The sequence below is a fragment of the Amborella trichopoda genome, chromosome 2 (assembly GCF_054954075.1).
Source record: "Amborella trichopoda isolate Santa Cruz 75 chromosome 2, AtrichopodaSantaCruz75HAP2 v2.0, whole genome shotgun sequence".
Lineage (NCBI taxonomy): Eukaryota > Viridiplantae > Streptophyta > Magnoliopsida > Amborellales > Amborellaceae > Amborella > Amborella trichopoda.
Window position 1 is genome coordinate 4,793,109 of NC_142337.1, and position 22,542 is coordinate 4,815,650.

Consider the following 22,542-nt stretch of genomic DNA (forward strand, 5'->3'; position numbering starts at 1 on the left):
GGTGAGTTGGCTGACAGATGGGAAAGGGGTTGGGTCATGGTGTAGCACCCCCACACCCTAATCATTACATTTTTGTTTTTATTCTCATTGATATTACTCCACTGATACTTTCGAAAAACTAACTTCTAAACTGTTTGAAAAACTGGGTAATGGCCAGTCTTCCTCACAGAATTACCCAAGCATATTACCCCAAATAGGCCCAATCTGAATCTCCAAAAACAAAGTGGATGTGATGATGATATTTGAAGTGCTGAAAGAAACAACCCAAAAAATAAGATACAAAATGAGTTATTATTAAGGCTCAAAAAATCAATTTTTATCCGGATTTAACATCATAGTGGTCGAGATGATAAAAAACATTTGGATCAAAAGATGGGCTTTGGAAGGGTGGATTCCTTATAACGAGTACATTCGCAAATTGGTATGGGCTGCTCCTCCCTACTGAATTACCTAAAGAAAGGAAAATAACCTAGGCTTAATTGCTTAGCGCTTGACGATTTGCAATGCTACATTCTAGGCTTAATTTCTACCAAGGGTAAGGGCCCCCTCCCCACTGACATACCCAAAAAAAAGTACATTATCAAGCTTACAAACAAAATGTTCTCAAAATTTGTAGATCAATGCAAAAGAAATTATATTTTGTAGTGCAGACCGTCCATCTTTAAGTATGGGATTGTCAACAAAGAGACCATACTTTTGTAAAAGGAAGTCACAATCATTTTTGTCTTTTAAATTTCAAAATAGGTGGGTGTAAGATTGTAATTGAATGGACTCAAAGTTTCCAAAAAATAAAACTAGTTACTCACCCCAAGCTATCCATTTTGACACCTAAAGTATGGAATTAGGTGTGACCCTATAGTAATGATAAATGGTCTGGTCGTAAACAATTCCTTTAAGTATTTATAAAGGAAAATTGTTTCATGTGGGCTGGACGGCATTTCTACATATACTGTCCAAAAAGTGTAAAGCATCCATCTTAAAGATGGATGCAAGTAGGTGTTCCATCTAAAAACAATGGAAACTAACGGTCCAAACGTTTTCTTACTACAATTATTATTTCCAGTTTTTTAATTTTATTTATTTTTTCATATTCATGATCTCCATGTTAGAGGTTATAGTCCTGAAAAATTAAATCTTAAAATCCATCTAAAAAGTAAATTTATTAAGAGGTCCGCATTTCTACATATACTGGCCTGGCCGCATAGAAACTGGATCCATTTATGCGTAAGCTAGATTAAATGAAAACTACTATTGGAGCCTCAAATTTCAAAGGCAAAAATGGATTTTCAAGCTATTTATTTGTGGAGTTTTGAGGTGAGACTTCATTTCCTATCGAAGTTTAAAAAATTCTGGAGTGGTTTTCAAGAAGGGTATCAAAGTGACATTTGACCTTTATCAGGCCTTCCAAAAAATTATATAATTTTTTTCTCAAATTATATTTGATACACATGACAATGGAGAGCATGGCCATAATGAAAAAATGTTGGGCACCAAATAAACCAAACTCAAATATCCATTTGTGACCGTCCATTTTTACTATGATCTCCTTGCCTTGTCTAGTCAGAGATTCACTATACAATTAAGGATCTCCTTGCCTTGTACGAAAGTAAAAACCGTTAAATATTACAATTTAAAAAAAAATAAATGCATCATGGCAAATTAATAACCCTAGAAAGTAGGAACTGGATGGTTCTAGGAAAAGTAATATATGTATGCCAAGTTGTAATAATTCAAATCCTAAATGACGATAAAGTCAATTTTTTTAATGACATCCTTGCAGCACACTTTTTAGGACCCGTCATATTTTGGGAAGGGAAAAGTTTATATAAAGTTGTAACCTTAAATTGTAGAATCACATATGCACTTCAAAAATATTTTCGAAAATGTTGTTTTAATGTTAAAAAAACCTTCTAATCAATCGTCTCGACATCAAGATCTATGCATATGAAAAAAAAAGTGTTTGAATATCGAAATAGTGCATCTTGGAACATATTATCTAAACCGTCCATTTTCAAGATTTTTATATATTTATAGATCTACTTGATGTTAACCAATTTTGGAATTTAAAATTTTCTAATTAGGTATGAAAATATATTTTAAAATATTACTAATAATTTTACAAAAAAATTACATGTTATGATAAAATTTTAATGTGCACCTTAATTGGATTGGTTAAGGTTGCAACCTTATAGAAACCACACTTTTTTCTAAATTACACTACTAATCCTCAGCCATTTAAGTAGGGGTGAGGTTTGGATAAGGTTGCAACCTTAAATTAAGGCTCACCTCTAAATTTTATCATAAATATAATTTTGATGTAATTTTTTTTAGAATGATTTGAGAATCTATTTTTATTTCTAATTATAAAATTTTAGCTCTAAAAATGGTTCAAATTAAGTAGATCTATAAATACATGAAAAATGCTCGAAACCTTTTTTTCGTTTTCATATTCATAGATCTCGATGTTGAGATGATGACTTAGAAGATTTTCCAACATCCAAACAACCTTTTATGATGGATTTTTGAGGTGCATCTTTAATTCTACATTTTAAAGTTGCAACCTTATATAAACCTTTTACCTTTTAAGTATTTAACCTTTTACTTTTGGGAAAGCTTACTATACATTTTTACCTCTCATTTTTTATCTACATCCCCATCTCTTATCCGATTGGTGCCTGGGATTAGTTTTAACAATAATGTCACAAGTGAGCCACTAAATGTTTGATCTATATCTTACATCTTAGAGTATTGTATTTTCATTATTTTACACGTTACATGAATGTGAAATGTGAAACTAAATGTTTGATCTATATCTTACATCTTAGAGTATTGTATTTTCATTATTTTACACGTTACATGAATGTGAAATGTGAAATTTGATGCATGCCATCATCTTAATAAGGGGCACATAAAGAAATTATTTTAAAAAAATATTCTTGAAAATAAAATGATCAAAATACCCCTGAAAGAAAAATATTCTTGAAAATAAAATGATCAAAATACCCCTAAAACTTTCAGAGATATTTTGGTTATTTTATTTATCATTTTTTTTTGGTTGGTGTGAGCCACTAAATGTTTGATCTATATCTTACCTCTTAGAGTATTTTCTTTTCATTTTTTTACACGTTACATGAATGTGAAATGTGAAATGTGAAATTTGATGCATGCCATCATCTTAATAAGGGGCACATAAAGAAATTATTTAAAAAAAATATTCTTGAAAATAAAATGATCAAAATACCCTTGAAAGAAAAATATTCTTGAAAATAAAATGATCAAAATACCCTTAAAACTTTCAGAGATATTTTGGTTATTTTATTTATCATTTTTTTTTGGTTGGTGTGAGCCACTAAATGTTTGATCTATATCTTGCATCTTAGAGTATTTTCTTTTCATTTTTTTACACGTTACATGAATGTGAAATGTGAAATGTGAAATTTGATGCATGCCATCATCTTAATAAGGGGCACATAAAGAAATTATTTTAAAAAAATATTATTGAAAATAAAATGATCAAAATACTCTTGAAAGAAAAATATTCTTAAAAATAAAATGATCAAAATACCCCTAAAACTTTCAGAGATATTTTGGTTATTTTATTTATCATTTTTTTTTGGTTGGTGTGAGCTTAAAAGAGCATTGGATGACCCAATTTGGTGTTAATATAATTTATAGTAAAAATTAAAAATAAATCAGTTACGATTGGGGCCATCTCAGCCGTTTATTTAGATCGAGCAACTGGGAGACAATGGATGTAGGTAACACATATACGGTTGGATAAGCTTATCCTTTATTTTCATCCACCCCCAAGTAAGAAGGAAATTTTCAGAAACAAAATAACCCTAATGTATATAAGATAGTTTCTCTCTAAATACTGGAAATAAAAAATTATAGATAGAGACTATTAAAATCTAAGACTTTTATGAGAGAAACTATCTCAAGCTGTAATACTTTGAGAGGGAGAAACTATCTCAAACTTTAAAATGTTTTTAGAGAGAGAACCTATCTCAAAAGGATTAGAGATAGAATCTATATTAAAATTTTAGAAATAAATTTTTTTATATATTTTTTACTGAGGCATTGATGCAAAATTAAATAACATTGTAGTTAGTGATATGATTTAAAAAGTATGACAAAGTGGCATGCGCTGAAGGGGTATCTGTAATTTGGACGTGGTTAGCATGAGGGCCTAGCCCACACAAGTAGAAATGCAGCGCCTATTAAAAATCAATTTTTTAGATGGATTTTTTGACTTAATTTATAAGGACATATAATCTCTAAAATAAAAATATGAATAAACAAATAAAATTTTTAAAATAAAAATAATAATTTTATTAAGAAAATATTTAGACCGTTAATTTCCATTGTTTTTAGGTGAATCACCTACTTGTGTTTATCTTTAAGATGGATGCTTTACACATCAAGACTTTATACGTAGAAATGCATGAAACAATTTTCCCTTTAATTTTAAAAAATTTCTAAGTTATCGGCTGTATTATAAAAAACCAGCGATTATTATTTCGAGTAACTCGTGAGAATATCGGTAGTGCAGATTATCGACGAATTAATAGGAGGAGATATTCTGACACACTGAGCTTGTCAGGTGAATAAAGAAGGAACCCTTACATGGAAGTGAGGAGAAAAGCAAAATGACGTCAGTGCCCACCTTGTTATAGACAAATAACCAACTGACCCTGACCCATTTGTTCCTGCGTAAAAAGATTTGAGGAAGTACGAGCAAAATCTTTGCCACCCCACTCCACGTTACGCAATTTTAATCGCGTGCAGAGAGAGAGAGAAATACTCCCCACTCACATGCACACACGAGATGCATGCACTTCTAACACCCAAATAATCATCTCACTCTCTCTCTCTCTCTCTCTCTAAACAACAATTTTGAAACGAAGTAAAGAATCAGCAGCTCTCCAATCTATAGACTTTTAAGGAAACTAACTCTGTTTCATCTCTCTCTCTCTCTCTCTCTCTCTCTCTCTCTACACAAAGGAAATTGTATCTCTATTTCTACATACAACAATTTACTCTCCCTCTCTACAAAGGAAATCCTCTCGCTGTACAGAAAGTTTGAAACTAAAGGAAATCAAATCTCCGTTCTACAAAAATATAACCCAATTCTTCACACCAGAAATAAGAAATGTCATCAATTGTCAACCACTAAAAATTACAAAAAAATTGGAAGAGAACCGCCAAAAAGAAAAGTTCATCTATAAGTTGTATATGAGTTTTACTATGATTTTTACAAGTAGAATAATAAACAAGAACCCAATTCTCCAATCCAATCTTTCCCCACCTTTTTTTTCTCCTTGTTTTCCCCTGATACTGTTTCTAAGTTTTCCTTTACATGAGGCTGGTATTGAGATCAAGCTTGGGCTTCTTTGTGTTAGGGCAAGGCACATGAGTGCCACACCTAGGACACTTAGGGTTCGCCCCTGATATCAGCACATAGAGCAAGCAACCAGGACACCCGGCCGCGAACATGGCCTGACTCGAAGGGCTTGGCCCGTCGGTCCCATTGAGGCCCATAGGCCTCTTTCCTGACTCTTTCCCAGCTCTTTCTAGAGCTGACTTCACTTTCTCTAGGGTGCAGACGCTCTGATAATCGATGGAGTTTGGTGAGGTCGATGTCGAGGAGGTAGAATGGAGGTCGAGCTTGAGGTCTAAGAGGCTGTCTTCTCCTCTTAGTAGAGGACTATTGCACTCAGTTGTGGCTGATGATTTTGTAGAGTTGGAGCAAGGGGGGAAGTTCAGGTCTTGGAGCTCTTTATAGGCCTTTTGCTTTTGTAGATAGATCTTCCCTGACTGCAAATACATTGGAGGTCCATGAATTAACTGTTCGAATTATAGAAAGGTAAAACTAAGCACAGATGTATCATGTACAATTAACACTGCCAGTACGGAGCGAGAGAGAGAGAGAGCGCTGTTAAGAGTCCAAAGAGGCCTCTATACAGATGTACCATACGCGCTGGACCACATGATTACATATGCCGTCCAAAAAAAAGTGTAAAGCATCCATGTTTAGGTGTTCCACCCAAACACAATGGAAACTAATGATCTAAATGATTTCTTAATAGAATTAATATTTTTAATTTTTAAAATTTACTTATTTTTTCATATTCATGACATCCATGGTAGAGATTACATGTCCTTAAAAATTAAGTCCCAAAATCCATCTCAAAAAATAGATTTATTAATACACCAGCATTTCTACATATGCAGGCTTCGCCACATAGAAACGGGGACCTTCGCAAATATGTAGAGAGAGAGAGTCAATTTTCAGTTTTTTTTTTGTTTCCTTCGCTAAAATGAAAATTTCAATAAACTCGGTAAATTTGGCTTTGAAGTCTTGGGTTTGGTGCACGTCTTAGGTTGGGGTAAGAAAGGAAAAGCACGAAACAAAGGACAGTGACAGTTATGCCCCGGAAAGAAAGGCCCCCCCCCCCCCCCCCCCCCCAAAATAACCATAGTGCCCCTCGACAAGGACAATGGAAAATTACCATTATACCCCTCCACGACCTCAAAGTAAAATGACAAATTTGCCCCGCGCCACGGAGTAGCCAAATCCAAAAAAGCATTTACATGCAAAAATGACTATTATACCCCTAGAATAAATGAACATGGCTGAGGTTGAAATTTAAATTTCTAAAAGTTAAAAAAAATGTATTAATATTTGAAAATTCTCGATATGAGGCCATACAATAGTGTGATTAATGTACCATTTAGATAAGATCTATATGTCTATGAGTTTTTCAGAACCTTTTTGCAGTGCACCATACTTTTATTAGACAAGGTCGCTGCCGTATATAAAGTTTTTATTGTTTAATTGATTTGCGGCCTAAATTTCGTAAATAATGAAGAAAATGAATAGAATGGGGTCGATACTATCGCATAAATTTATGACAAATAAATGAATAATTAATATGTACCAAGAGATAAAGTTTTTATTGTTTAATTGATGTGTGGCTTAAATTTTGTAAATAATGACACATGGTGAAGAGAATAAATCGAATTTTGTAAATAACGATACATGGTGAAGAGAATAAATCGAATGGGGTCATTCCGCGTGTGGATTAGATGCATAAAATCGCATAAAATTATGACAAATAAATGAATAATTACTATGTGCCAAGAATTCATCCATATACAACGAACCAGCGTGAACCAAAGTAACTGTCAATTTTTTCTCATTACCAGGTATTTAAATTTTTTCCGTATTTCGTGTTAAGGAGTAAATTAGAAGATTTTAAAACCCTAAAAGTTTTATACTTGATAGTTGCAGGCGGATGTAAAACACATAATCGCACAAAAAATAATACTTAAAAAAAAAAAAAAAAAAAAACAGAGCAGAATTATGGAGTTCATAAAATAAAAATAACAAGGCATAAAATATGGATACTTATAAAATTTTGAGCAATGAAAAATGAACTCTGATAAATCTTACTAAAAGAAGTCCGGGAAAAATGGATATTGATGAAACAATAATTTAAAAGAAAACTTATTGCACAATTTTTCGAGAGGAAAATTAGTTAAGCGATAAAAAAGGTAGTGAACAATGTAGAAAAACATTTGGAAAGGCGAAGGGAGCTGCAGAGAAGAAGCAGAGAAGTAACAAAAAAAAAAAAAATACGGAAGAGGATAACTAAATTGCAGACGAAAACAGAAGAAAACATTATTTAATTAAGAAAATGGCTGAATAAATCAGTTATTGCTCAAGAAAAACTAGAAGGAAAGGAATTTCCAGGTGCAAAAATTTTTTTGAGAGATTTTTCACGCAACAAAATTGCAGGATAAAATAGAAGTATTTTTAAAGAGAAAAATAGAGTAAAAGGCCAAAAAATGCGAATAATGGCCGCAAACACCATAACATCCAAGAGAAATGCAAAAGAATTCGATTAAAGACAAAGTAAGCACCAGGAAAATGAGACATCAAGAAAAAAAGAAGTTCAAAGATTCGGAGAACAGAACAAATAAATTAGAGGGGAAAATATCAACGAAAAACAGTTTTCTATCAAGGATTATCATAAGATTTCAAAAGAATTATCATGAAAGGCTTCAAAAGCCATTTCTTAGATGAAGGAAAATCAGAGAATGAAAAAAAGAGAGAAAAAAAAAAAGGGCATTTTTTGAGAAAAGTACCTTCATATCAAGGCGCTTTTCCCAACCAGAAGGGACCTCGAGATCGAGGTCCAATTCCTTGGATCCAAGAAGATCTCTGGTTATCAAGACCTTCCCATCGTTTGTCTTAACCTGCTCGTCCTTATTGTTCAGGATCTGGAAGAGGGAGCTCACGTCGGCGGCCATTAAAGCAAGCTTGAAGTTGCAGAAGCTAATAAGTACCAGAAAAACCTAAGTCCACAAGGGATAGAGAAGGAAAATGGCCTCTAAATTCTAAACCTTCAATTGGAAGCAACAGTTTTGATCTAATCCTTAATACTGAAAAGATCTCCAATCAAGCAGGCGTCACAGTTAAGAACTAGTTATTGAAGCTTCAGAAACTGTCGCCAAAGCGAAATGAAACGGATTTCCAAGAACTTGCAAGGAAAAGATTTTCTGAATCCAATTATCTGAGTTTAGGGCCCAAAGATCGCAGTAACAGAGAACAGGGGAAGAGGAAGGGAGAGAAGGCTTCAACTGAAAAGGAGTTGCAGGCTAAAGCACGAAATCCGCCATTAACAACAACTTGAAGGACGGGAAAATTAGGTTCTCGAAAACGGGAACGTGACAAGTTGAGCCTCAGAGGGTTAGGGCTCTATAACTCGGAGATTAACGCGAGCAAGGGGGGGAGGGCATGGATTTATAGGGAGTTGGTGAGGGGATGATTAGGGTTTCGAAGAGGATTAATTGAATCCGTTTAGGTTTTAGGGTTTTAAAGGGCTTTGTCAGTAATAGCGGCATTAAAGAGAGCACAGCTGGTTTCAGAGGAAACTGCCTGTGACTATCCGTTCAAACTGTGCAAATAAAATCCATAAATGATATATATATGGAAAATGGTTTGATAGGGCTGCAGCCCTATCAAAATAATTAAAGCCTCACTTTATAACCTATTGAAAATTATAGTTGTAAAAATAAAAAAAATAAAAAAAATTTCAAGCTCTAAAAATATAGTTAATGTAACAAATTATCTAGACCGTCTATTTTGCTCGTAAAATAAGTGTTTATGCATATGTAAGATCTATATCACTTTTTGAGTTTTGAATTTCATTATCAGTGTTAGAAATTGATTTTATAGCCATCATGGAGATTTATGTTGCCGAAAGTGCTTTTTGGACAAGCATTTTTGGTGAGGCTTTATTTTGTTTTCATAAAGGTTAAACTTTATAGAAACCTACCCTATAAAGTTTTAGGGGTAATTTTGTTATTTTATTTAATAAATATTATTTTTTAATATTTTATTTTTGTACGACTTGATCATATGTACACACGCTCCAAATTTTAGATAAATTTGATTAGTAAAATAAATATAAAAATTCAACTACTACCAAACAACTGTGATCGTGTGATGAACTTTAGACGGTGATGATGTGTAGGTGAAGTATTTTAGAAGCTCGCCTATAGGCGTTTTGTAGATGTTTCCATATATATATAGTGAAGGCTCTAAACAATTAAAGTAGAGCCCACCTTCAAATAGTGTCTAGAAATGTGGTTTCAATATTGAAAATCTTTGATAACTTTAAAATATATTTTCATGTCTGATTATAAAATTTAAAGCTTAAAAAATAGTGTAAATCAAGTAGATATATGAAAACTTGAAAATCATGAAAATTGACAGTTTAAAATGCATTACAAGATACACTATTTCCAAAACTTGAATTCGATTTTTTTCTCATGTCTATGCATCTTGAAGTCGAGATGATCAATTTGAGGATATTTGGATATCAAAACAACCTCGTCTAGTGAAATTTTTGATGTGGGCTCTAATTTGATTGTTTAGAGCCTCAGCTCTATATAAACTTTTTCTAAATACGAATTTAATAGAATATTTTTATTTTCAAAATTAAAAAATGGGTGTAGTTTGTATAGAGCCTAGACTCTAAAGAATCAAATTAGAGCATACCTTCAAATAATATTGAGAAATGTGGTTTAAATACTGAAAATCTTTGTGATAGCCATAAAAAATATTATCATCTTTATTTATTAAGTTTGAAGCAAAAATAATAATGTAGATCGACATATCTATGAAAACTTGAAAATCTTGAAAAATGCGGGTCTAAAAATACGTTACAAAATACACTATTTCTAAAACTTGAAATCCATTTTTTTCTCATGTCCATACATCTTGTTGTTGAGATTGATCAATTTGAGGATATTTGAGCATGAAAACAACCTCTTCAAGTGAAATTTTTTAGGTAGGCTCTAATTTGATTGTTTAGAGCCTTGACTATATATAAACTTTTCCCTTTAAAGATAGGCTCGAGTTTATAATAAGTCCGACTTTTTCACAAGAAACATTAATTTAAAATGTATTCTTTTTCTACATTTTAGATTAGGAAAAATGTTTAATGTGAGGTGGAACCGCATTTCTATATATGCTGTCTAGAAGTGTAAAGCATCCATGTTAAAGATGAAAACAAGTAGATGGTCCATGTAAACACAATGGAAACTAACGGTCCAAATGTTTTTTTAATAGAATTACTATTTCTAGTTTGTAAAATTTATTTATATTCATGATCTCCATGCAAGAGATTGCATGTTCTTAAAAATTAAGTCCAAAAATCCATATCAAAAAGATTTTTTAAGAGGCATCGCATTTCTACATGTGCGGGCTTGGCCCGCATGCTAACTGGGTCCTTTAGATTAAGCTCTAATTTTGGGCTTCTACACCATTAACTATAACGTGGTTATAAAAATAACTAAAATATATTCAAATCAAATAAAAATAACCCTAAATTTAAAAGTTTTGAGAATATTTTTGTCAAGTTATTTATTTTAAGATATTCACATATTTAAGATGGTAAGAAATATCAACACTCAAATTTTGAGCTTAATTCAAGGTATAGTAAAAATAAACAAAAATTAAAGTACAATATATACTTTCAAAAGTGGGACTTGTGGTGCATCGTATAAGATCTCAACTTTAAACAATCCAAGTAAAGTGCTCTTACATAGCTTGTCGAATGATGTCATTTTGGTCTCAGAACTTTCAACAAAGACCTGAAAATCTATTTTATTTTTAATTATAAAATTTAAAACTAAAAAAATGATACAGATCGAGCATATCTACAAAGACTTGAAATCTTGAAAATGGACAATCTAGATAATATGTTACAAGACACATTGTGTTTTAGACTTGAAATTATTTTTCTACTTATATTAGTACATCTCAAGTTCGAGAAGATCAATTCAAGGTTTCGACACCTTACTTCTACAGTATAAGATCGACGCCTTATATATATTCTAGAGAGAAAAATAATTCGTTTTTCTAGAGATACATTAATAAAAGATAATTTGTAGTGTAATTTATAATTATTTAATGATGGGTGCGGTTTGTATAGAGCCTAGGCTCTAAAATATTAGAGCCTACCTTTATATAGTGTCGAAAAATGTAGTTTCAATACTTGAAATCTTTGTAATAGCCTTAAAATATATTTCTATCTCTATTTATAAAGTTTAAAGCTTTAAAAATAGTATAGATTAACAAATCTATGAAAACTAGAAAATATCTAAAATTGACGGTCCAAAAATGCATTACAAAATATACTATTTCCAAAACTTGAAACCCATTTTTTTGTCTTGTCCATGAATCTTGATGTGAGATGATCAAATTGAGGATATTTGAGCATCAAAACATCTTCTGGTGAAATTTTTGAGGTAGGCTTAAATTTGATTGTTTAGAGCCTCGGCTTTATAGAAACTTTTCCCTTTAATTATTGGCGTTCATTTTGGTGCTTTGGTAGAAAACTAATAACTAATGGGTTGTTTTGGGGAGAGTATAATTAATAATTGATTTAATTCTGATGCTATTTTTGGATAGTAATTGATAATCGTTCTTTTAATGAAGGGGACAGTAATTAAACAAAAATCTTTTTTGGGGGGATTTATTTTGGTGGCATCTTCATTCATTCATTGCGACTTGGTATATATTCGGGTTATCGCTTTTACTGACATTTATTTATTGTTTGTTAGTTATGGGCCTTATTTATTTTGCAATCTTTGTCACCGTAGGCTGAGAGTTGAGAATTTAATGTACTTTCCTTCTCAAGTGGTTTTATTGGGTTTCTCCCTCTACCATATCTCTTCTCTATCGGTGATAAAAAGTCGGAATCGGATTATCAAATATCCGGCCGATGCCGATTCAGTTCTCCACACATCTCTTATCTATCGGTGATAAAAAATTGGAATCGGATGATCAAATATCCGGCCGATGCCGATTCAGTTGGTCAAATGCGTGGCTCTTCAATCGAAATGACTGATAGATAAAAAATAAAATAATTTTGGCAATTAATAAATTTAAAAATAACTCTTTCAATTTTCAATCGAATCGATGATTTTTCAATCACTCTCCTTGTGCCCCTAGGTTTTTATTTCTAGGGGTGTTAGAACACACAACCTGGAAACAGAACTTGGCCACGGGCCTGGTGAACCGATCCAGGTAACTGGACCCAATCGGGGAGGTCCTAGCCATGCTAAAAAGGGTTAAAGTAATTCTAAAAAAAACTCAAAAAAATTCATATGAAAAGTATGTTTAAAGAATAATTAAACAAAGTACATCCAAATGAGATTTAAAAAGTAGTGAAAAAATGGATTTTGAAAAACCAATTTGTTTCCATGGATATTTTAAAGATAATCCAAAATAAAATAAAAAATGCAATAAAAAATATTTATGGCCAAAATACTTTTCAAAGTTTTCTAAAATATTATAAAACATTAAAAAAACTATTATAAATAATTTATTTTTTTTTCAAAATTTTTATCTTGTTTAATTCCTAGCTTGACCTAACCAGCCAGAATCGATTTAGGGTAAGCCAACTGGATCCGGGTTAACCTGCCGGTTTTGAGAACATTGATTTTCGCCTCCCCGCCCAATTCTTTTATTTATATTCTGTCTATCCTTGCCATCTACATTTTCTCTATCTAGACCTATTTCTAGTTATTGCTCCTTCCTTTTAAACACTTGCTGCTTTCCTTTTAAACAAATGTATAATTGATTAGATTCAAAGTTATAAAAAAAAGTTCTCAAACTTCGTGACACACTCATACCATCTAAGTTGGCATCTAATGGTTAAGAGTGATTGTGACTTCCCTATATCAATAGTAAATGGTCGAATCCTTTACAATATCTACATATATCTATATAATTTATCTTTCTTATTTTTAGACCTTGTCACGACCCACCAACGGGATCTGGTTCAAAGACCTAGACTTGACATGGGTCCGGATTGAGTCTGGGACCCAAACCTGACCTATTAACACCTGCAGTTAAATCAAATATTAAGTCTCACAATTTTGATATCCAAATTTCACGAGAAATTAGGAACTATACTTTTAAGAATCAATTTGAGTGTGAGAGAGCCACAAATTCACTAAGGATTGCCACTCGCAACATAGAGAGTTTAAAGAATTTAGGAGTGAAAAATAACAAAGAGACCATTTGCTTTTGGTCCAAGGATACAATCACTCTTGTCCATCAGATTTCAAATCGGGTGTTAATAAGAATATCACTTTTCGTACAACTTCTCTTTGGTCATAATCTCTCTTGCCACTTACAAGCGAGGTGATGGGAATCATAATATTCATCAAGGAGATAATGATTTGCATGAAGATTCAAGGTGAGCTTTTTACTTTGTTTTTCTGCTTTCCTTAGATACTGGTTCAGCCCTCTCTCTCTATATCTCCCTCTCACAATTCCTTTTTTTATCCCAATTTTTGAAATCCTTTTCTATAAACTCCCTATATTATTCTCTCATCCTTCTCTCTAGGTTATCTTGCTTTCCCTCTCTCTACTCCCTTTCTCAAGATCTCTTTCACTCTATCGAGTCCTCACTAAGATTAGCTCTATTAATGTGCTTTTTTATGCTTTGTAAAAAGGGTTCTTTGGTGCTCTATAAATGGGGTTTTCTTCAAATCGTTGGTTGGGGTTTTTCTAAGCTTTGTATATGAGCTATGTGAATAGCCCATAATTATATGTCATTATCTCAATAAAGATAAGAATGTGTTATGTATTGTCAAAAAGATAAAAAGATGTTATTGTGACCTTCTTTAAATCTTCATTGCCATCTTATTCTTTGAAGAACCTTGGAAGACTTACGGCTCAAAACATCTCTCCATCTCAATCTCCATTGAAGTCGAAGCCCTTAAGATCCCAATACCTCTTCCACATAGAAGACTTTGTAGATTAGGATGGCCCTGAAAATTGGAAGGAAATCAATTATGAGTCAAGTGAGGTACTAAACATTTTGGGTCTTGAATCAAATTTCTTGGGGGATCGTGAGGCTTAGGTGGTTCAATGATGCTTGAACATGATTTTGGGTTGTTTTTTTTCTTTTTCAGGCTTTTATTTTATTTGTAGGTACATTAGGGTTCTTGAATAAAAAACTTGGAGTTCTCCTTTACTATTTTTTTGGTTTTACAATTGTAAAAATTCTTGTTTGTAGCAGTAAAACGGCCTAAAAATTTAGAGCCAAGAAACTCAATCTATGAAAAATTCCCTGATTTCAGTAAATCAGAGAGCTCAAATTTGATTTTACAGTGAACTTGTTGAAACTTTGTTGATTTTAGTAAATCACACTATTTTTATTTTTTTCCATTGGCAACCTGGTTCAATTTTGTTTCAACTAATAAAGGTTTTTAACTTCCTAGTTGAAGGCTTTCAATTGTTTGATCAATCTTGAGAACATCAATCTCTACCTCATTACTCACAAAAAATTATCTAATTTTTTTGTACTTGGTAACTGCCACTTTTACATGTAAGGTTATATGATGTTGATGTAAGCACTTCTCTTTTGAAAGCAATCTTGAAGATGGGGGGCCTTTGTATTCAAGCTTGTTAAATACAAGAAGCCTTTGTATTCAAGTTTGTTAAATGCAAGAAGGAATTCATTATGCATATATTCAGGGTAGTCAAAGAGACCAATCTTTGGGATGAACCAATTGCACTACAAATATTTGACGCTGCAACCATGGATGAAGACTAAACCAATGTGTATTTAACTTATTTTTTCTTGTGTATATATTTAAGGGTGAGCCTTGGAGTGTGGTGAGATTTTTTTTTGCAGATTTAGAACCATCTTATGGCTTGTATTTGATATACATATGCTATTGAAAGTTTGATTTCTCTAATCCTCCTACTAGTTTTCCCTTATTTGAGCTGGTTATGCTAGTGTGGATACTTGTTGCTGTTGGACTTATGGTAGAATGAGGAATGGCTTTGTGAATAACGCTTGTGTGTTTTAGATGTAAGGAAAAATTTATGGTCACTTAATGATCTATGCATATGATTCTCTCTTCCTAATGAATGTTTTTCGGTGTATCTCTCTGTGTTAAAAAATCTCCAAAGGCATGCAACTTTCCTCATTCATTACACAAATGCAAATATAATAGCATTTCAAGGCATATCCATGCAATTTCCTCACATAACAAGAGCCTATGAACTTTTGAATGTATTACACCATCAATAATACAATAGAAGAACAAGAAAAGGATTCATCAAAGAACAATTTTGAAGGCCTATATCTATTGTGGAGCTATTCACATCATACTAAAGCATTGAACCAAAAATCAGAGACTGATTGAAACTTTTTCAGGAAGAATAACACAATGAATTGAGCATGAATCAAAATAGTCGGACCATTTTCATCGCACAAATTCTTCGAAACGGTTTGCCTCTAACATTCTCTTATTTTTCCCTATACATGTACATTTCAATGGGGCAACCATGTCTCAAACTATATGTATACGATGAAAAAGAGGAGAAAAGATTATCTTAGAGCTTATACGCTATGAGAAAAGTGCCATGTTGAATATAGATCAAATAGGATCCTATTGAGTAAAATTATATCTATCAACACGTGAAACCGAAGACTCTCACCATGTCAGGCATCAAGAGAAACTCGTAATAAAAAAATAATTTATTTTGCAGTTATGCTTCTTAGAGCTCAAGCTCTAAAACAAAAACCTCAAAACGAAAGGAAAAAGCTGAAACTTTGCTAAACAATCTGTGTGGCATAACAACAAACTTAATTGCAGCAATAACTTCATATGAACTTGGCTTCATCTTCATGGCATTGATGTTGTAGTTGCATTTGGGATCATGAGCTGGTTAAATTTTCATATCAAGAAGTTTCCATAAGGGTTTATATTGATGTCGAATGTCCCTTATGCTTCTCTTAGAGGAAGAAAAAGAAATTGTAGATAGGCATATAAGCACCTCTACTGATGAGAGGACTACAAGAACCTACTGAAATTTAGTGGTGTAGCAACAATGATTTGAGAGGAGTGAATCAAAAGTTTTTTTTTTTATTTCATATTTTCCTTAGGCATCATCGAAATATTTGTAAGAAGCAGCATAATGCAACACAATAATGCATTATTTTGGCCATTTTTTACCCTAAATTATGATTGTGAATTATTTTATTCTCATCATTTTATATATGACCAAATTGCTTCAAAGAATTCTTCTCCACAGCCATTGGAATCACTTCCCAAGCCTCAAAGAATATTACATTTGACCATCATGAGAGTTGTGTGAATCTTTCTTAAGATGTGTTGAGTATATCATACAAATTTAGCATCAAGATTTGACTCAAAATGATATCAAATGATGCTTGAGCTACTGCTGCTAGAATAACAACATTTACAAGAGAAAAACTAATAGATAGCTAATGATCCAAAGTAGTAGATAGCTAATGATCCAGTAAATGAGAAGGCAGCACCTATAAAAAAATGTTACCCCTTGGAAAAGGGTCGCATATACAAAAAATGGTGCTTGACGCAGCACTCTTTACAAAAAATTATGTTGATGAAAAAACATCGTACAACCAACAAAGTAAAAAAGAAAAAAAGAAAAAGAAAAATGTGGACCAAAGAACAAAAAGATTGATTAAATTCCACCAAAATCCCACAGTTCTTCTTGATAAGAAGAATTTCATAAGAACAAGAGCAGTTTCAACTTTTCTGGTTTGTGAAGCTAAGAAGCAATTGTAGCAACAACACATAATTATTTTCTTGCTAAAGCCATTTGTCAACCTATATTGTATGTTCCAATTTCTTGCAACATGCAATGGGATTTTACACTTGAGATTACAAAATCAGTTTACAAGAATATAGTTAATAATGCAGTAAAACTTAGTTATTGATAATTAACAATGCAACTTCTCCAATACTCTGCAAACGTGGGGAGCATGTGTGCCACTTGATTCTGTTGCAAATAAAACACAGAGAGAACAATTACAAATTCATTAACAATTGAAAATGATGGATTTACGAAAGGGGCCAGTTTAAGAAGTTTTTGATTTGCATTCTTTGGTATTAAGTCTAGCCCTCAAAATTGGGCAGTTCCTCCTATCATTACTGTTACCTTTGCACATGAAACGTTTTCTATTATTCTTCTATGAATCAGAGATTTTCTAATGATGTCTTAATCTTTACTTAACAATTTAAAACTCCAAAAACCTAAGAAGGGAAAAAACAAATAAGTTCTAAGGACACAACATTGTACGTCTATGTTTTGTGAAGCGCCGGGTTGCTAATGAACAATGCTAAAGTGTGACTTAGGGAAAACCGATATTATCACTTTACTGTCGCATTTACATACAAATCAATATACTATACGATGAAAAACCATTTATATTGAATTTTCAATACGGTCTACATAAAATTCTGAAGGAATTCTAATTTTGGTATAAGCTAAACCGATAACTGAACTACAAATAGATATATGCTCACATAATGTACAAGCAATTTACATACCTAAAGAAATATAGCTCAAAACAAAAAATCCCAAATCGAAGTTTGTTTTTGTGGTTTTTACGCAGTGAAGGCTCTACTGAATGTTTTAAAAAAATTTGCCCCTGAAAAGGATGGCCATTGAAAAAAAAAAAATAGTGTGATTTACTAAAATCAACAAATTAACTGTAATACCAAATTTGAGCTCACTTATTTGCTGAAATCGGAGAATTTTTCACAGATTGAGTTTCCTGGCTTTGAATTTTTAGTACAAATTATTGCTACAAACAAAAATCTTTACAGTTGTAAAACCAAAAAATAGTAAAAGTGAACTCCAATTTTATTCATTCAATAAAAGAAAAGTTTGAAAAAGAAAGAAAAAGAAAAAAAAGATCCAAAATCATGTTCAGGCATCATTGAACCACCTAAGCTTCACAATCCCCCAAGAAATTTGATTCAAGAACCCAAAAAGTTTAGTACCTAACTTGACTTGGGAATTGATTTCCTTCCAATTTTTACGGCTATCCCGATCTACAAAGCGTTCTATAGGATGAAGATTGAGATGGAGAGGTGGTTTGAGCAACATGCCTTCCAAGACTCTTCAAAGAAGAAAAACCTCATCTAACGATATGAAGAAGGGCCATACATAGAGCACCAAAAAGTCTCATTCACATAGCATAAAAAGACCTATTAATAGAGCTAATCCTAGAAAGGCCTCGGTAGAGAGAAAGAGATCTTGAGAAAGGGAGTAGAGAGAGAGGGAAGAGCAAGATTAGCTATAGGGAAGGATGAGAGAACAACTTAGGGAGCTAATAAAAAATGATTTCAAACAATGGGATCAAAGAAGAAACTGTGAGAGAGAGATATATGGGGAGAGAGAGGGCTGAACCAGGAATCTAAAGGAAAGTAAAAAACCCAAAAAAACAAAGTAAAAGGTTCACATTGAATTTTCATGCAAATCATTGTCTCCTTGATGAATATCCATGGTCTAGATTAAAGATGATAAGGTGAAGAGAAAGAGAGGAAAGGAGAGAAGAGGGTGGGAGAAGGAGCATATGCGGTTAAACAAGAAGAGGGAGAGATTTTGAATTCAAAATTAAAAATGTTACGTCTAAATTCTAAAAAGCACACAAAGTTGACTTCAATCTCAGCCATTGGATTGTAGTTGATCTAATGGCTTAAATTATGCCAACATATCGTTGCAACATATTACAGTGTAAAAGATTGCATGAAATCACTACCCGAACATATATCCTAGTATACATATCCCTATTATTGTAACATAACCAAGGCTGATTTTTCATAGTGTTTGCCTCCCCTCTTTGTCTATTTTTCTTCGAAGTCTTTCTAAGACGTGGTCCAGGAACTATGAATTTTAGGATGGAAAAAGTTTACATAAGGATGAGGCCCTAATTAGATTATGGTGCATCTCAAAAATACAGTAGACGAGGTTGTTTTGATGTAGAAAGCCCTATATTCGATCATTTCAAACCTTTATATGTATGGACACTAGAAAAAATAAAATTCAAGTGTATATTGTAAAATGTTATCTAGATCATTAATTTTTCAAGATTTTTAAGTGTTCATAGATCTGCTCAACTACACTAGTTTTAAATTTTAAATTTTATAATTCAAAATGAAAATAAATGGTAATGCCATCATAAAGATTTATGATACTGAAATAATATATTTCGACACTATTTAATGGTACAAGGGATGGCATCCCTTTTAAGGCACATCGTTTTAAGTTTTCAACCTAGGTATGAAATTTCAGAAACCTCAATTATGGATTTCAAGACCAAAATTCAGTTGAAAACAACGAAAATTGGCGGAAGTGGCTTGAAATCGCATGAGTCGGCTCGGGCTTGGAGGGCCCTGCGTTGATTCTGGCCATGACTTTAGCGAGTTACCTTGATAACCTGTTTTTGTCAATTGAAAAATCAAAGAAAGGCTGTATAGCCTTTTTTTTATATGTTTTTTCCATCTATCACTGTTTTCAACCTGATCAATTTCAATCAATGTTTCAAAACTAGGATTGGTCCACCATCCCAAAGTCCATGTCGAATCGCCGATCTAAATAAGTTAAATCTAAATAAGTTAGAATTAGCGATTTCGAAAATCTTTGAAAGAAACCGGTTTGGCCCCAGCCGATTCCCATTATGGATTGGCAACACTCGATCTTGATCAGTGGATTAAAACATTGGTTCAAACGATAACTAATCTCATTTCGCCCCATTTAATATCCAAAAGTAGCTTTTTTTTTTCTTCTTTTTTTCTTTTTTCTTGTTTTTCTTCGATTTCAACAAAATTTTTCAAAAGATAGCTAAAACCTTGATCCGTCATTCTTACATTTTTCTCTAGTGCTTGTCGATGAAATGCTATGGAATTTGTTTCAAAGTTTGTATTAGAGCCTTCTAAATTCTAACAAGCCCTTACAACTGTTGGGTCATAAAGCAAAATATAAGAAATCGAAGTTCAAATTTTAGAACTTTTTAATATGAAAATTGAAAATCTTTCACCTTTCTCTCATTGTTTCTATCAAGTTCATTGAAATTTATTCTAAAAATGTTTCTATCAAATTGATCTATAAAAAGGCCTGGCAAAGTTTTTTGAATCAAAACAAAATATCTAAGGTCGTTTTTGGTTTTCTTTTTGCCATTTTTTTTTCTGTCATGTTCTTCTTAGAGTGTTTATTTATTTATACTTTTTTTTTAGTGATTTTGATTTTGCCACCTATTAGAAGAAAATAATTACTTGATTTTTAATATTATATCTTATGTATTGTTTTATTTTTTGCTCTGTTTTTTATTTTTTTCTTTAATGTTTGGCCGAGGCGGACGAGCCGACTTGGCAATTGGCTGGTTCGACTCAGGACCCTTATCCGATCAACGAATAAGGCTGATTTTCAAACATTGGCCTAATAAAATCCTATAAAAAGGACATATCAAAATTCACTTAAAAGTAGAGAAGTAATATGATTAAACCACCTCACAAAATCAATGAGTTGGTATAAAGCATTAAATACTTAAAAATTTAGAGATAGAAACTATCTCAAAATGTTTAGAAAGAGAAACTAAATCATAATTTTTAGAGAGAGAAACTATATCAAATTTTAAGTTTTAGAGAGAAAAAGTATTTGAAATTTTTTAGAAGGAGAGAGGCTTTCTCTAAAATTTTAGAGGGAGAAACTATATCAAATTTTAAGTTAAAGAAAGAGATTATTTTAAAATTTTAGATAGAGATAAACTATGTTATATTTTATGTAGAGAACTTACCTCAAAATTTTTAGATAGAGAAAGCATATTTTATTTTAGGTTTTAGAGAGAGAAACTATATCAAAACTAAGGTCTAGGGGCAATGAAAACCAAATAAAGCTTCACATCAAATCCTCATATGGAAAGCACTTTAGGCTAAAAGATTTCTATGGTAGCTGTAAAATAATTTTCCAACACCTACAACAAAATTTGAAACTCAAAACATCGTACAAATCTTGTAGATCTTTGAACACTTATTGTACGGTGAAATGAACAGTCTAAGATGATTTGATAAAATATAGAATTTGAAATCCTAAATTTTTTTTACAATTATAATATTCAAGTTGAGATGATCATTGAAAATGTTATCCGATGCTTGAATTACATCTCCAGCTGCCTATAAATTCGGATTAAAAAATGTGGGGCTCATGGGCGGCTGAACCAAATAATTCAGATTGGCCATATCTAAATATTCACCGTTGGGACCCATTATTTATTTGGGAGTTACATGTAAACAAAATTTTACAATTTATGTTCCTTGCAATATTATTAAGGTTGGATTGGTGACGGATTTGGTCTAGTCAAAATCGGTCTAACCACGAGTCAAACTGATTGAATTAGGTTTTAAAAAACTCTGGTTTCTCATATTCCCATTTATCGCGTGCGTTCACCACTATTCACATGAAGGCCTGTATTTTTATAGCATAATTCCCAAAATGTCGCTAAAAATAGTAAAACTGAATTATTTTTTCCTTTTTCCAAAAAAAGGTGGGACCACAGCGAAGTGAGTGACTACGTAGCACAACATTTGTTTAGAATTGCCCGTAGAGGAAAGCATGCTCATTTCTTTGATAAAATAGTAAATGCATGTTTATTTCTTTGATAAAATAGTAAATGAAACCTCAGTGTTAAAGCTTTCTATCTTTCCCTACAACATAGAAAATCTATCCTCCCTTTATCCAACCGTCCATTTTTTAATGGAGGGCTAAGATTGCCCCAATCACAATGTTAGGTCTCTACACTGTTTTATTTTTAATTTTTTTTTATAAACTATTTTGACACCAAATTGAAGTCCATTCCTCTATTAACTCGCACTAACAACAAATATAAAAAAATTATTTTTAATAAAATAAAATAACCGAAATACCCCTAAAAGTTTTAAGGGGTATTTTGGTCATTATTTTTATCAAAAAATTACCGTTAATATTTTTTATAGGTGCGCCCCAATGAAAAGATGGCACGTACCAAATTTCATCTTCAAAAAATTTGTATTAAAAAAGCTAAAAATAAAATACTTTGAGATGTTGGATCTAAGATCAAATGGTGAGTGACTCTCTTGATAAAAAAAAGGATGGCTGGATGGTACGGGGAGGATAGAACTTCTATATTGTAG

The 22,542-nt window shown here is 32.3% G+C and overlaps 1 protein-coding gene across 1 annotated transcript; it reads right to left on the reverse strand.

Moving 5' to 3' along the window:
* Positions 1-5,146: 5,146 nt before the first annotated feature.
* On the reverse strand, positions 5,147-8,780 carry LOC18443064 (filamentous hemagglutinin transporter). Its single transcript, XM_006853265.4, has 2 exons — positions 8,152-8,780; positions 5,147-5,817 (listed from the first exon to the last, which is right to left on the reverse strand). Exons 1-2 carry the CDS (start codon positions 8,314-8,316, stop codon positions 5,356-5,358), a joined length of 627 nt encoding a protein of 208 aa, XP_006853327.1. The 5' UTR covers positions 8,317-8,780; the 3' UTR covers positions 5,147-5,355.
* Between the last annotated feature and the right edge of the window lie 13,762 nt (positions 8,781-22,542).

Coding starts and splice junctions, on each gene's coding strand:
- LOC18443064 (XM_006853265.4), bottom strand. CDS start 8,316: ATGGCCGCCGACGTGAGCTCCCTCTTCCAGATCCTGAACAATAAGGAC. Junction 5,818..8,151: donor AAAAGCGCCTTGATATGAAG/GTACTTTTCTCA, acceptor ATGTATTTGCAG/TCAGGGAAGATCTATCTACA.